This window comes from Mizuhopecten yessoensis, unplaced genomic scaffold (genome assembly GCF_002113885.1).
Source record: "Mizuhopecten yessoensis strain PY_sf001 unplaced genomic scaffold, ASM211388v2 scaffold11073, whole genome shotgun sequence".
NCBI classification, from domain to species: domain Eukaryota; kingdom Metazoa; phylum Mollusca; class Bivalvia; order Pectinida; family Pectinidae; genus Mizuhopecten; species Mizuhopecten yessoensis.
Genome location: NW_018408866.1, coordinates 820,155 through 836,457, shown reverse-complemented (window position 1 = coordinate 836,457; position 16,303 = coordinate 820,155). Strand labels below are relative to the sequence as shown.

Below are 16,303 nucleotides of genomic sequence, written 5' to 3'. Positions count from 1 at the left end.
ATACAAATAATACTTATCTTAAATAGTTGATATCCAAGTGTCTTTAAGTTTTTGTAATTTTGAAACACCTGAGTAGACTGCTGGTAGCAGCATAAAAGAAAAATTATATTGCAGCTCTGCACAGTAGGGATTATCTCCTTAATGTAACAAATGCCTTAATATGTTACAAATAGTGGCTCTTAAGGTTATACTGTGCTAAAGAAAATAGGGGCTTGATTCTTTCTGACGATTGCATCAATTGCTGTAAATTGTTTTCATTGAGTCATTATATGTACTGTTTTTTTCTTTCAGAAATGGACCAGATTGGAAATCCAAACTTAAATATATTCCTGATCCAGATCACCCTGAATACCCAGCTGCAGAAATTTTCCCCAATAACTGGAAGGCCATGCGACCATATCCATGTAATATAACAAAGATGTGTTATAATAATATGTTATTTTGTCAATCTGATTAAAATCATCTGTTACATGGCTCTGTTAGCCTGTTCAGGCGTAGTACGAAGTTAACGGAGCCATGTAACAGATGATTTTAATCATATTGTTATTTTGTACGATATAGGTACAATGTATGTATGTCAGGTATATTGAACAATTCATTGCAATTTTTGACCTTTCCAATTTTTGCCACCCTCACTTCTAAAGATAAAAGATAAATCAGTTTGAAAAGAAATCTGGTGATTTTTGTTTTTTTACAGACAAACTATTGTCTTCAAGCTGAAATAACTTATACTTAACATATGATTAAGAATGTAATACTTCTGTTTCTGTTTAATCGTAAAATTATGTTTTAGCATGTTAATACAGATATATGAATGTGGTTTTAGTATTATTTAACAAAAAAATGTAGAGCCTATGTCTTGTGGTTGTATAGATGGATTGATCAGTGGGGCGCTTCGCTCCTAGAGTGGATACCGGAAGGTATGCAGGGCGATTGGTATCGAATATGTAAATATGATAGGTGGGGCTCCAATCACAACACGGCTCAGGCGTCACCAGTTAGTGGGGCTTTATTGTCGAATAAAATTGCCAATAAAACCCCACTAACTTGTAACGCCTGAGCTGTGTTGTGATTGGAACCATGTCTATTATATTTAGTATTATTTGTAAAATAATATGGATTCCATTTATAGATATAAAATAAAATGAAGAATCTCAATCATGAATTTGCAGTTACATACAAGCGCTCCAGTAACGAGTGGCTGCTGGATCCAGGATTGACTAAAGTTGGTCTGAGGTGTAGCTTTGATGGTGTTCATAAAGCTACTAATGTCTCATCAAACGAAATCACGCATAAAATGCTGTTTGGAAGAGGAAGAAATGGTAAACAAATTATTAACAAATTGAATACATTTTCAAACGTTTACTGACTTCAAGTTTAATTTGTTTGTTACATGTTCTGATGTTTTGAAGGAAAAATAAGAAAAGTGCAAGTTTATTTGAAATATTTTATTTGATATTTGAAAAAAATGTTCTGTACACGAGAAAAAACAGGAATCAGGTAATGTATAATGATTTCACCAACGATGATTTAAAAAAATATTTACTTTCTGTACAAAAATATGTATCCATGTACTAATTCTTAATAGTTTAACGTGATTCGGTCTATCACTTTCATATTCATTCAGAAATTTCATAGATCATTTTTTTTTCGTTTTAACAGAGACAATTATAGACAAGAGGAATGGAATACCTTATGCATCAGAGGGGGACAAAACTTACCAGGCAGTAGAGTACTCGCCAGGATTCCACAGAACAGGGTCCTCTCGCCCCTTACCAGAGTTTGGGTAAGTGTCTTTATATAAATCTTGTAGAAAAAGTATTCTGTAGTTATCCTCAAATAAGCCTAGGGGCCAACACATAAATCTAACTTAAAGTAGGAAAATGGATTTATTACACAAAGTAGTACATGTTAGTCTATTTACTAGACTAGATACGGCTGGGCATATTGCCGGATAAATGCAGTACTTGTCTGGTAGGTCCTAGACTCGAGCAGTGTAGATGTTTGAAGTCAATGTTAGCTCTGTCTATCTCAATCTGTTGTTTGTAAAAGAAGACTTTCTTAGACTAATTCTGTGGATGTTTATAGAGTGCAGGCATATTTAGCTGGAGTCATTTAATGCCTGCTTGATTTATAACCAGTAGAAAGTAACTGTGTGGAGTTTTGTTAAATAGTTGAATTCAATACATTTTATAAGCATCAACTGTTAATTGAACTTTGAATGATATATGATAACACATAAAATCATAAAGTTTAAACATGACAAGTAGTACTATCAGATTAAGTTTAAACATGACAAGTTGTACCATCAGATTAAGTTTAAACATGACAAGTTTTACTATCGGATTAAGTTTTAATATGACAAGTTGTAATATCAGATTAAGTTTAAACATGACAAGTTGCACTATCAGATTAAGTTTAAACATGACAAGTTGTACTATCAGATTAAGTTTAAATATGAGAAGTTGTACTCTCTGATTAAGTTTAAACCTGCCAAGCTGTACTATCAGATTAAGTTTAAACATGACAAGTTGTACTATCAGATTAAGTTTTAACATGACAAGTTGTACTATCAGATTAAGTTTTAACATGACCAATTTTACAAGAAAATGTTTCAAATTATTTTTTGTTAATAGAAATTCCACATTTACTTTTGTTTTTATTATGCAGTACATATGGTTAACTTGTCTAAACACAACATCGAATGCTTTAGAAAGTGTTTGATACTGTTTTTGAATTTCACCCCCTCAAATTGTTTTGAAATTAAAGACAAAGCATCATTTGTATCTAAGCTCAGAATTTTATTCATCCTACCTAAATACTTTTTGGCTTGATATCATTTGAAAGTCAAACATCTATTTTTCAACCAGGCTTATTTACATGTAAATGTTATATGCATCATAAGCATGACCAAAAAATGACTTAAATTTGGTAATTTTGGAATTAAAATGGGAAAACGAACACGCTTGACTTGGGGCAAAGTGTTGGTACCAAATTCAACCAAAACTAAATCTTCTGAGATTTTTACGGAATTTAACTTGTGTAACCAAATGCCCTTAATTCTGAATGAAAGGCGTGGTGTTTGGTTTAGACTGGTTGACATGGTAAGAGATCAGGCGGATGTAACAGTACATAGAAACAGGTGTTTTATGTCACATTGTATAATAGTGTAGACACTGTACTTCATCTGTTGTTTTTTACAGAATGATAAGGTAATATATACAATTCTACTTACCTTGTATATCATTGCAGTAACCTCGCATTGCAATGGAACTAGTGAATTTTATGATGCACTTAATGAATTAATTAAAACATAAAATCAATTGGAATTTTACTAACCTGATATGAAGGTAATTCCTTTGGATTTGAAAGTGAATTGTGAGATTGGCGTTTACACTAGCAGTGTGATTTTGCGTTAATTTCAATATCATTTTGAGTGATATTTAAAAGAAAGATGTCGTTTAAAAATACTTGTCAGGACAATAATATTTGAAACTTAGAAGAACTCCAATCCTTAATTCTTAACATCAATTAAGTTTTTATTCGAAAGATATGAATGAATTTCATCAAAATAGTTGATCAGGGTAATAATGAAGTGAACTACACATGTTTTACAAACGTTATGGGTATAACAACTGACGAAAGGCGAAATTATGGTGATAGGTAATATAAACTTTATTAAATACAAGTGTTTATTTTATACTGAAGTCCTATGAGGAGTGATCTATTTGATATGTAGGTGCAAGTCTAGTAATGTAAATGAAACAAAATGCCATATAGGTTTCATAGTCAGTTTAGTAGTAGATCGGTATAGCAACCAACACATTTGGCAGGGATGTCAGAATAGTAGTAGATCGGCATAGCAACCAACACATATGTCACGGATGTCAGTATAGTAGTAGATTGGTATAGCAACCAACGCCTATGTCAGGGATGATCTCAGTATAGTAGTAGATTGGTATAGCAACCAACGCATTTGTCAGGGATGACAGTATAGTAGTAGATTGGTATAGCAACCAACGCCTATGTCAGGGATGATGGCAGTATAGTAGAAGAGCGGTGTAGCAACCAACTCCTATGTCAGGGATGATCTCAGTATAGTAGTAGAGCGGTATAGCAACCAACTCCTAGGTCAGTGATCTGAGTAGAGTTATATCTCTATAGCAACCAACACATTTGTCAGGGATGACAGTATAGTAGTAGATTGGTATAGCAACCAACGCATTTGTCAGGGATGACAGTATAGTAGTAGATTGGTATAGCAACCAACGCCTATGTCAGGGATGATGGCAGTATAGTAGAAGATCGGTATAGCAAGCAACACCTATGTCAGCGATGTCAGTATAGTAGGAGATCGGTATAGCAACGAACACCTATGTCAGGGATGACGTCATAATAGTAGTACAGCGGTATAGCAACCAATACATATGTCAGGGATGTTGTCAGTATAGTAGAAGATCGGTATAGCAACAAACACCTATGTCAGGGATATCAGGATAATAGTAGATCGGTATAGTAACCAACACATATGTCAGGTATGTCAGTATAGTAGAAGATAGGTATAGCAACCAACGCCTATGTCAGGGATGATCTCAGTATAGTAGTAGATTGGTATAGCAACCAACCCCTATGTTAGGGATGATGTCAGAATAGTAGTAGATAGGTATAGCAACCAACCCCTATGTCAGGGATGATCTCAGTATAGTAGTAGATCAGTATAGCAACCAACACATTTGGCAGGGATGTCAGTATAATTGTAGATCGGTATAGCAACCAACACCTATGTCAGGGATGTCAGTATAGTTGTAGATCGGTATAGCAACCAACACATTTGTCAGGGATGTCAGTATAGTAGTAGATCGGTATAGCAACCAACACCTATGTCAGGGATGTCAGTATAGGTGTAGATCGGTATAGCAACCAACACATTTGTCAGGGATGATGTCAGTATAGTAGTAGATCGGCATAGCAACCAACACATATGTCAGGGATGTCAGTATAGTTGAAGATCGGGATAGCAACCAACACATTTGTCAGGGATGTCAGTATAATAGTAGATCGGTATAGCAACCAACACCTATGTCATGGATGTCAGTATAGTAGTAGATAGGTATAGCAACCAACCCCTATGTCAGGGATGTCAATATAGTAGTAGATCGGTATAGCAACCACCATCTTTTTAATATGTGTCTAGTAATTTATGGATTCTGATAGTTATGTCTATACATTACACAGGTAATTAACAGGTGTTTAACCATAGTGTGGTGTTATTGAAGCTAACATACTAGTTAAACATATGTGGTGTCCTAAAATTCAATTTCAGTTCTAACTTCAAACGTCCTACTGCGGATACGTTTGTTCCACTCCAAAGGCTGCCAGCCATACCCAGGTAGTATGGGCGTCATACATTGTTGGCTCGAGTGTTTTACATAGATGTTGGTTTTAAATAAGTATATATATATTTCTATTATTCTCATGATCAATTGAGCTTTCATGACCAATTCGTGCTATCTTTCATACGTAATATTATAATTAACATTATTCATCTGTTAACAATGTAATTCTATTTATGACTTATCAAGTACTTAATGCGTTTCTTATGGAGTAAGATTGGTTAGACTTAATTTAACTGCTGTCCAAATTACTCTACGGCAAATGCATTGTTCTCTAAAATGAACGGTATATTTGTTGCTAATTCTATTTGATCAATAGTTGAAATACGACAATAGATTAGAATATCGGAAAAATTGTTTGTTGGAGAAATAACAATATCTTGAACAGTTAAAGGAAGGCAAACATTTGCATTCAAAAGCATGTTAGGTTTCTTCAAAATATATAATGATAATTTTGACAAGGAAACATATTATTCTGATACAATTTACATACGAGCTGGTACATAAATGTCTCTAGCAAAGATGAACGTTCAGGTCTAACCTCTGCCAACAATGTGAAGATGTTCCGCTAACGGTGAAGGTTTTGTTAAGGTGTGGGATATATACCATTCATTTAAACGTGAATACCTGTCACGTGTAGCTTAAATAGTATATGCACCATAATTTAACATTTATGTTTTCTTCTCTACTTTAGAATGACTACAATCATACATTTAGAATGTGTTGATTATTTTTCTATGCTTTGATTAATTCCTTTGCTTTCTGCCATCTTTTGTGTGTCAAGCGATGTCTTTTTCTTTACGATTTCTACACATTTACATCGATTCCATTGAGAAGGAAATTGGAATGTACAGACTCCTACCTATGTTCAGAAATGACTACAACAAAATGTCACAGTATTTTTTTATTTTTTTGCGGAAAACAAACATAGCATTGTAATAACGAATCACCATCTTGATTGTTCTGACGTTATGATTGGTTTTGTGCTATTACTTTCTTTGTATCATTCTGTTAGCGTTAAGATGGACATTTTGATAATCATTCATGAATAAAGTCTTTCTGGTTGCTTTCCTTCCGTTCACACGGCGAAGAATAAATGTACAAGTGTATATGTGGTTATTAGAGACATTGCTGATATGTATCCCCTGCAATGACAGTGCGATATCATATGTTGTCAAATATTGCTGATTATTCAATTTTATTACATACTTACTAATAAATACGGCTTTGTTGTATATGCGATACGACACAATTGCCCTTACCCATATCAGCCCTGACCGTATCACACCTCAAAAACCATATCAGCCCCCGCCGTATCACACCCCAAAACCCGTATCAGCCCGCATCACATCCCTTTTGGATTTTTTTTGTTTTTCAATATTTCAAAAGAAAAATATATCATAAGATAGCAGCTTTTATTAGTAAGTATGTAATAAACAGAATAAAACACGCCCTTTTCCCATGTGATATGAACAAAGGCATGTATCGTTCTCTATACATCGCTTAAAGTATACAGTTATACCATTTGACTTGTTGATGTACAAGCCACCGTTGAAAGGTTCGATAATATCACCTTTTGCATTATTATGAAATAAATTGCATCTTCTTACTAGTATCTCATATTAATAAACGAGCAGTGAAAAAACAGTGTCAAAAATATTTAAGAATGTTACAACGGATCTGCATATATTCTTTGATATATTCATAAACGCCCTTGTAATAGCTGCAGAAATTGCTATTAATTTGCAATAGTTTAACAACGCATGTTTAAACATATGAAACAGTTATACAATATTTTGAATAACGCTAAGAATTATTTGTCAATGCAGTACTGGTTTATGACAAGAAATTAGATAATTGATTCGAACGGTTGTATATTATTTAATTGTATTATGAAGGAAGTCGATTATGTTGCCTACTCAAGTAATATAACTGATCTACATTGTTGTAGGGATAATTATCGCCACAATGAGAGAAGACTCCAAAGAGACGACGATATAGCGTCTGTTAGGGGACTGGACTCATGGAAACCAGCCACTCCCCTTCACATGACACTACCACAAGAGGAGAAAAAATAGATCCAACTAACGAGGACATGTGTCGAACTTGAATAGCAGGCAATTCTATCTCTTTAAATAAGTCGACGTCATTTTGAAGCATATATATTTATGAAGAAATTGATCACCAGGAATTAATTCTGAAGATAAAGGTACGGAAATAACATACACTGAACTGTTTGGTTGTATGAGAATGTTTCAACGGAAACAGTTTTGTTTTCAAAATTTCTTACCTACAGTATTATAGTAAAAGCAAACATAGTTGGGCCGAAGAAACAGTACAATTTTCTATGCATGTCTGTAGTTATTTATAATAATTGTTTAGGAATTTTTTAGATGTTCATGACTGACTTTTTTGAAAATACAATGTTCTATGAGGGTAAATAAACTATATTAAGTCATATATCTGTATATTTTCACAATTACCTATTTACATCATATACTTACTATGTTCGGACCTTGTGGTCTTAAATTTCCATACTTTGTATTGAGTATTGGTCATTATGTATTTTTATTTGATATGCACAAATAGTTTAAATCTGTACACCTGCATTAACACGGATGGTGACATACGATATAAATGTAATCAAATGTTCTGTTTTGTACGGAAATACTCCATTTTCCATGTAATTCTATGAAATTAATTTTCCCTAGTCTTGTAAATATTGTCTTGGCTAGAGTAAGATTTAGGCATCAATGAGGCGAAAATATGGGAGATTAAATGCATTATTTAATACCTGTATTCTGGGAATCAATTGGTTTTTCTATAAAATATTTGTAAATACCATTTTCTCTATTGATGACAATGCTTGATGTATTTTTAAATGTGATACTACTATCTTTTCTGTGTTTTACCACTTGATATCTTGTCTGTGATAACTTTTTAATCAGTATTATTGCTTCATTTTGTAATGGATGAAAACACACACACAAAGTGAACCATACTCGGTATTTTGATTGATATTTAGATGGGTAGTATCGTGTTTGCTTGTTTGTGAATACCGTTTGTTTTGCTCAATTTTATTAATTTATAAGGTGCTTTTTACGTTTATTCTGCCGTTGTTTCTATCAATCAGATATTCTATTTTTTATATACATACTTTTTATATATTATCAATATAGGGTAGTATAGTGTATGCAGTATTCAATACGAATATTGTCGCCTCCGTCCATCAAGGAATATCTTATTTGGGGCTGTTAACACAGTCGTTTTAGACTATTACGTCCAATAAATGCAATGACGAATATTGAAAACAGCTTACAAAGTTATGTCTAAAAAGTACTGTAGTTGACATAACTCTCGAGACATTGGGTAAATAAGAAATTGGTGACCTGAATGTCGACAAGATGGAGGCGTTTTCATGGTTTAATATACGGGATATTTGTATGAACTTGGACTGCACAAAATTTACCGTCACAATGCTTTGCGACGTCATATGAGATACAGTTGTTGCTGTGTCATGATTTTCTGTGATTTCCCAGACGACAAACGTCTAGATATATTCAGGACATGAAATGCACTTCAACCAATACTTAACTTAACAATTTAATCTTTGTTTTTGTTGAACTTGCAAGCAGAAATACCCAAACCACTGATATGATCGGTCTTCATATTTGTCTCTTATTACTTCATTTCATAATTTAAAAAAACAAACCTCCAGTTTTTTAAAAACATCCTTGATCGTGTAAACAAACGCTGTAACCAATCATCCCTTGCTAAAAGAGTTCTACTTTTAGGTACGACAAAAGCCAATATTTTATCATTAATATTTCTGTATATAAGGAACATATTTCAGACATAAGTTCGAAATAAAAAATGACGTACGCTTTGTAAAGTCAAATCATTGTAGTAATTTATTGTTCTTAACAATAAAGGAAATTGTCTCGTGCAAAGGTGGATGGTTTAGTGAAATTTAAAATTGCGTGTGTGCTTAGTTATCTACTTTTAACACTGTTAATGTTTAATATACTTTGTAATACATCCTTGGGTTGTATCAACCAATCATACAGAAAGCAATTATTAAAAGATTCTAAATCATGTTTTTTCTTAGTATTTGTTGAAATTATTACATGTATGTAAATTATTAGTATATGTTTAAGTGATGCAATGACGTTTAAAGTTAATGAACATAATACTAAACTACACGTTTTGAATTAATAATTTCGAATTCCCTCACAAGTATATTTGATGATATGCGTTTTTGTTGGTTAGGTTGTTGTCCACCAATATATATCCTCATTTTTCCTGAAAAACAAAATACAAGAGCATTAACCAAGATAAAAACGCCCGTTCTAGTGTATGAAGCTTATTACTAGCTCTGTAGCTACAATGTTACGAACAACCTAACACTATATTGATATAAGCACCAGGACAGGAACTACGAAGGGCATGAAAAGAAAGACAGAAAGTCTTCACCGTCATATAATCAAGTAATTCCTGGTCTGATACCGTGTGGTCAACAGATAACTGTAGAATCAAGCCAAGAATATATATGTAGTAATAGCTACTTGATCTCGGGGCTTTGATTTACAAAACTGGTAACTACTGCAGCACCGATGTAAATATTGAAATTTCGTATGGATATATTGAATATCATGGATGGTTATAAAGTACAAACAAACTAAATAAACAGCCGTAAATGATAACAAAAATCAGCAAAGATCAAAGAACTGACTGAGGAATGAAGTAGGTGTGTTTGCTGCAACTTCATAAGAAAAACGTCGAGAAGAAATATATCACAACATCGGTTATTTACCTGCTTCGATAATAAATTCTTTTCCTGTCCATACAGCCATATCACGTGGATTTATCTCGAGGGTATAATTAAATTTGTCTCTAGCTTTGATAAAGACTCGTTGGAACGCAACAAGTTGTAATTTGGGCATTTTCATTTTCGTCGTTATCCACTCCAGATATATTTGTATCACCTGTAAGGAAACAATATGATGCAAAGTTATTATCGCAGTTATAGGTGATAGCATTACACACATATAAATTTGAATTTATATTTCTGTAAATCTCAATATAAAATGGCGTATGTTAACGTTGAAAATGTTGATTTTAATCTCAATTTTTCTGGTGAAGTTGTTGGTAGAGTGATGTTACTGAATTTGTTGACACATTTTTACATAATACGTGACATTGGCCTTGACCTTGGAACCCTCGTTTGGGGTATTCACATACTTGACTTTTGAATATTCAATAACTAGAATGATGTCACTGAATCGGGACGGGATGGAACTGGATTAACACTGGATATGTCTCTCATTTATTTTTGCGGGGTTATCAATCAAGTCACCTTTAACGAAATTATCAAAATTGTTCACAGTCAACAGTGTAAGGCATTGTCTATTTAGAAAACCTACAGAAATTATGAATGCATAATTTTCAGTGCACATGTATTGTGTAAATTTCACCTCATCTCCATCATGCGGTCCGTTGTTCCCAACCTCGACTCTCACACCAACCGGTTTGCCTGCTTGAATCAGAGGCGACAGCCATGCGTCATAATAATGGAATTCGGCGTAGGACAAACCAAATCCAAAAGGATAAAGAGGGTCGCCCTTGTAATACCTGTAAGTTCTTCCATCCATCGTATAGTTAGTTATAGAAGGAACCTATAAATACACGTCTAGAATTGGTCCACAATAACTTGTTACATTCGAAATTTTGTTTTTTAATATGTGGTTAAATGAATTTGCATTCTATTCAACTTGCAACTACGTTATACATTTGGATATTTAGTCTTCATCTTTATAATAATTCAGCAGAAGACAAATAAAATTTAAAAGATGATACCTCATTAGCATTAAGTGGCCATGTAAATGGTAGTCTGCCTGCTGGGTTGCTGTTTTCGCCATTGTTGGTAAGGACTCGAAAGATGGCCTCTCCTGCTGCCTGAGCGGGGAAAAAACATTCCAGTATGGCACCAACACGACTGCTCTGCTCAGCCCAGGTAATGTTCAGGGGACCGGCGTTGAAGAGGAGCAATATGACCGGTGCGGTCCCTGAGTATATACAAAGGTCAGATTACAGCACGTATACATCTGATTTTTTAATTCTGAAAATGACGTATTCGTTTCCGTTTTACACAAGTCAATGCGTGATATTATTTTATATCAAAAATGAACAATTCTAAAATTGGTAATTAAGAAACTGAATATTTAGATATATACGTTTGATGTGAAACAATACCTGAGTAATTAACAGCATCTTGCAGAAGCTTCAATTGTTTTCCTGGTAGGTCCATACTGCTTCTGTCGTTATCTTCGCCTTCGAGTTCTTGCCCTTTACATAAACAAGATACACATGGTAAACTCGTTATCAAAAGTATGCTACTAATTAGATGAAAATATACAATTTAAACAATTATGGGGTATGTATGATACTAACGGACTGAATTGTGAAATTGAAATAAGTATTTTTTAATTATATTGAACTATCATTTATATTTAATCTCTGTACGAGTTTCAAGGTTGGCTCTAGGTGTTTGAAAATTCTTATGTTATCGCATTTAACAAACTAATTGACGATTACTGATTCATATTAGGTGAAAAACGGAAGAGAGGATTGTTTCTAGTGAATCGGTGCATCTGACTTTCCTTCCATCTGGGGGAAACATAAATTCCACGATGTTTAAGCTTGTTTTTTAAATAATCGGTACCTCACCTGTTCCAAGACAGACGAAGACCGCCTCGGCATTCGTCACAGCGGTTTTGACCTGTGTGGCGTTGTAGTTGACGCACTTGTTGTCCCGACACCCTTGACCGTAGTTCGTTGACTTTGCCAGACGTTTTAGTCCGTAGAGAGGTGTGGTAGTGTATTGACGACTAGCGTCAGCACTGTAGGTGCCGAACAGTTGGTACATGTTGTCCGCCATCGGTCCAACTACCTGCAAAAGAAAAAAGCATTATATATACTCTATCAAATTGAACGAACTCTTTATTGAACTTTTTAGGTATATTGATACAATGCTAACCTTATGGTGATTATTGCCAAACGCTGGGTCGCTTTATTAACTTTACCTTTTTATATATTCCAAGTCACATGAACGTAGTCATCAATTATCGTCTAAGCTATATGATATCTGAAATACTCTCTTGTCAAAATAGGCTAGTCAAACTACGGTTTGACCCTAAATTATTTGCCACAGATATAGACTCAACTGAATCATAAAACGTGTGCATCTATTAACCTCCTACTAAAAATTCAACACCCTAAAAGTCAACATTTACATGTTCTTGTACTCTTTACTTGAACAACAAAGTTCCATTAAAATCACTTTGCCTATTTCTGATAATTCTTACCGCTACAGTGCTGAATATTCGAGTGAATGGTAGCAAGTTGTTGGTATTTTTCAATAAAACAAACGATTTCATGGCAGCCTTTAGTGAAATCATTCGATGTTCCGGACTTTGGATATATGACAGATCCAAATAATAGTACGGGTTATATGTGGGTGGGTCAAACTCCCCCAGTCTCATCCTAGTATAAAACAGCGGCTTTACGCTTTCACGGACAATGGCCTCGGTCAGTTTCTTAGCTTTGATCGCTTCAACTGAAACAATAAATTGCCAAGTTAATAAATACGTATTGTAAACACTGAGTTTTCTGACGCCAAGACAGGCATTCCAGCTTACGATAGATTTAGATAATGTCCTCTCCACATTTAAAACATCGGAGTTGTTGTAAGGTATGCTGGTCAAACGTCAAATCAAAGAAAAAAGACAACAAATTTTACATTACAAAATTACGTTTGATGCTTTATGGTTAGTGAAACTGCATAACAAATAAACATTTGCATACCATTAACCGTAAACGCAAGATTTATCCCTTTGACAGCAGTAATTACTGCCTTTATAAAGGTAATGCTTACTCATCGAAAAGTAGATGGGCTTTGCTAAGTTAGTGGACAATTCTAGATTACAGCCAGCATTTACACACAGAGCTACCGTGTCTACGGTATTGTTGAGGTAATGGTGGAAGTCTATGATGTTCTCTATGGCCGCCTGGTCACTCACTACGTAACCTTTGAACCCCCACTCCTTCCGCAGTATGTCCGTCAGGAGGCGCTTATTGCCACAGGCTGGGACGCCATTGATTCTTGTATAAAAAGACGATGAAAAAGTGATGATGTCAAACACATATGGGGGAAATCTTGTATAAAATTGATCTTTAAATACTCTGTAATCTAAACTCATTCCATTGTTTTATTACTTCAAATTGGTGTCTTATTCCATTGTTTTACTACTTCAAATTGGTTCCTGAAACAATGTTCTATATTCTGACCTGTTAAAACTGCACATAAAACTGTAGGTCCCCGCCTCTACACAGCGTCTGAATGCTGGAAGGAAGGTTAGACGCCAATCACGTTCGCTTACCTGGAGTGGCAATCAGTTTACAAGTTAATGCATTGTATGAGTGTTTGCAAGTTTTCCAAGAATCATAATTGTGCGTATTCATTTCAGTTTTATTTTTGCAATTGTGATATATTTGTTTATAATAATCAAACATGTATTCATACTCTATATGTCGTTCTGTAAGTTTTGAGCTACCGAATTATTGATAGAATTTAAGATAAACTATATAAATGTGCATTGATCGTGAATCAACTCCTATTTTACATGCTGTCCATGTTGATGTTGCACCATAATATTTACCTGTGCATCAAATGAGAATCGCGATACAGGTATGTTTTCTGGCCCGCCGTAGACATCGAGATGTTTACATCCTGAATTGACTCTTATGTACGTGGGATTGCGGCCCTGCAGACCGTTCACAAAATGTGTTGCAAGCACTCCGCTAAGGTAGGGGTCCTCACCATATGTCTCCTGAAACGGTACGATAGCAATTGTTGTAGGTTATCTTTTAAATCAAATTATAACTGAGAATTGTTTATTTTAGTACTTGCTCATTTAATCAATGTAGTTATATTCAATTATTTGCATCATCATCATTATCATCATTATCATCATCATCATCATCATCATCATCATCATAGTTTAGTCCAGTATATGGCGTACTGCTGTAACATTGACCTTAGGTTGCACTTGACCAATATAGCATGATTCAACGCCAACGAATAATCAGAAGTTGGTGTCAACATTACACGTGATGCTAATTACATGTCCCTGTAATCAACTGTTATGGGATGAATATAGTATCTAGTCTTGACTTTGCATAATATAATTATGAGAACCTGGTTCCGTCCCCACAAGGGGTGCCGCATGATGTTGATGACAGGACTAAAACAGCTCGCCCCTTTGTGGTCCCCGTACTGTTGATGTTTCCGATAGTCGTTGTACTTGGCGCGAACCTCCACACCAGTCGCTTCCGCTACGTCATATATGACGTCAGTGCTTTAAAATGATTGTCATAATGGTAATGTTATATAATATATTAGTATATATCATAACATATTATTGATAAACAGTCTGTAATCTATATCAGTCAGTCAGTTTCATCAATTTATATTTCCGTTTTCCATTTTCAAGTACATTATGTTATTTCCAAATGTTTGCTTTTATCACGCCTGCGCAGTGTGTTTATACTTATATAGGAATTAATCATCCTCTGTGTAGTCAACTGTCCAACTCTTACCGTAATATGTGCATGCTTCTTAGGAGCATCGAGACAATCATATCATGACGACATAATATTTGTTATCTAAGATTCACACTTCACCTCATACCATATATATGGTTCATATTTAACAATGTATTCGTTTGCTTTCAGCCAAATAAAATGAGTTTAATTTTAGATCTAAACGAGTAGATGACATTTAAATAAAACATCATAAATCTATGTCACAATGTTTTATCCCATTACAAGTATTCCAAACAGTATACTTTTACTATGTAATGCATGATTTACATTGCCAGTCAAAATTTAAAAAGATTTGCTTAAAAGTGTGACACCATAAAGCATAATTGGATGACGAAAATGGTTGCAACGCTAAAGTGCGTGATGTTATTTCATAATTCAAGACGATGGGTTATAACTGATCAAACCTTTAGCTGTTAAGGATAAACCCGTTAGTTGTGACAGTGTATACACATGGAGGAAGTATTACCTGAATGTGGCGGCTAGCCCGAGGGCTTGTGGGAAGGATGTTGCGTTCCCCGAGCTCCCGTCACCGCGTAGGCATTCCGTGTTCCAACTATATGTCCCTACACCAAGTCGATCTATAGGTGGAGCAGGTCCTCCCTTAGGTCCTGAACCTCCCTTACTCATCTGTGTCATAATCTCCTCAAGGGTCAAACGTCCAACCAAATCGTCAACTCGTACATCCCATGGCAACGAGATGTTCCGGAATGGGTAATCGATAGATAGGGCCAAAGTAGCTCCGATCAAACACAGGACAACTGTCCTTAGCGATACGTATCTATCGTGTACACCAACAGGAGACATTATAGGTAGGTTAGAGATAGACTTGGTGTTAATTCCCTATATGCGCCGCTTGGATAATGCGTTATACATTAGCTATAGGCTAACACATAACTGCCCAAGCGTAACTTAGGTAAGAATCATATGACGGCCCCGGGCGCTTTGTTTATTCTGTAAAGGACATATAAACGTGTATTTGATGGATGTCCTGTAAACACAACAATCAAAAAACTAATCCATTTTTATAAGTTATGAAGTGTTATCTCGCATTATCCACAAAATATTGCATTTCCTTGCGTGAGGGGAATGCTAATGCAACAAAGGCTTTCAGTGCGCTGTATTGTTTTGTGAACAATATGTGTATGATTTTGCATCAATTTATCATTAACCTTGAATAATTACTGCATTAAACAGTGTTTAAATGTTTGAGATGTTTTTTAATGAAATTTAAATTTGCGATGTGTCCA

The 16,303-nt window shown here is 34.7% G+C and overlaps 2 protein-coding genes across 6 annotated transcripts in view; one reads left to right on the top strand and one right to left on the bottom strand.

Annotated features, from left to right (window-relative positions):
• LOC110465387 (spermatogenesis-associated serine-rich protein 1-like) overlaps nucleotides 1–9,488 on the top strand; it is a 64,611-nt gene extending 55,123 nt beyond the window's left edge. For 2 of the 5 annotated variants that reach the window (XM_021521160.1, XM_021521162.1), the window contains exons 3-8: nucleotides 292–404; nucleotides 1,173–1,322; nucleotides 1,663–1,786; nucleotides 3,204–3,212; nucleotides 5,324–5,389; nucleotides 7,345–9,488. In XM_021521160.1, the coding sequence (XP_021376835.1) occupies nucleotides 292–404; nucleotides 1,173–1,322; nucleotides 1,663–1,786; nucleotides 3,204–3,212; nucleotides 5,324–5,389; nucleotides 7,345–7,471 (589 nt within the window). In that variant the 3' untranslated portion in view covers nucleotides 7,472–9,488. The remainder of the gene's footprint in view (nucleotides 1–291; nucleotides 405–1,172; nucleotides 1,323–1,662; nucleotides 1,787–3,203; nucleotides 3,213–5,323; nucleotides 5,390–7,344) is intronic. The other 3 variants (XM_021521164.1, XM_021521161.1, XM_021521165.1) reach the window with 3 other exon arrangements.
• LOC110465384 (probable beta-D-xylosidase 7) lies at nucleotides 8,273–16,043 on the bottom strand. The gene is made up of 12 exons (XM_021521158.1): nucleotides 15,523–16,043; nucleotides 14,650–14,809; nucleotides 14,111–14,281; nucleotides 13,740–13,831; nucleotides 13,327–13,553; nucleotides 12,758–13,008; nucleotides 12,120–12,342; nucleotides 11,646–11,738; nucleotides 11,250–11,458; nucleotides 10,868–11,068; nucleotides 10,207–10,378; nucleotides 8,273–9,695 (listed from the first exon to the last, which is right to left on the bottom strand). The coding sequence occupies exons 1-12, from the start codon at nucleotides 15,858–15,860 to the stop codon at nucleotides 9,586–9,588; spliced, it is 2,247 nt and encodes a 748-aa protein (XP_021376833.1). The 5' UTR covers nucleotides 15,861–16,043; the 3' UTR covers nucleotides 8,273–9,585.
• Nucleotides 16,044–16,303: the final 260 nt, after the last annotated feature.

Coding starts and splice junctions, on each gene's coding strand:
- LOC110465384 (XM_021521158.1), bottom strand. CDS start 15,860: ATGTCTCCTGTTGGTGTACACGATAGATACGTATCGCTAAGGACAGTT. Junction 13,009..13,326: donor GCCCATCTACTTTTCGATGA/GTAAGCATTACC, acceptor TTATTGTTTCAG/TTGAAGCGATCAAAGCTAAG. Junction 10,379..10,867: donor GACCGCATGATGGAGATGAG/GTGAAATTTACA, acceptor GTTTCCTTACAG/GTGATACAAATATATCTGGA.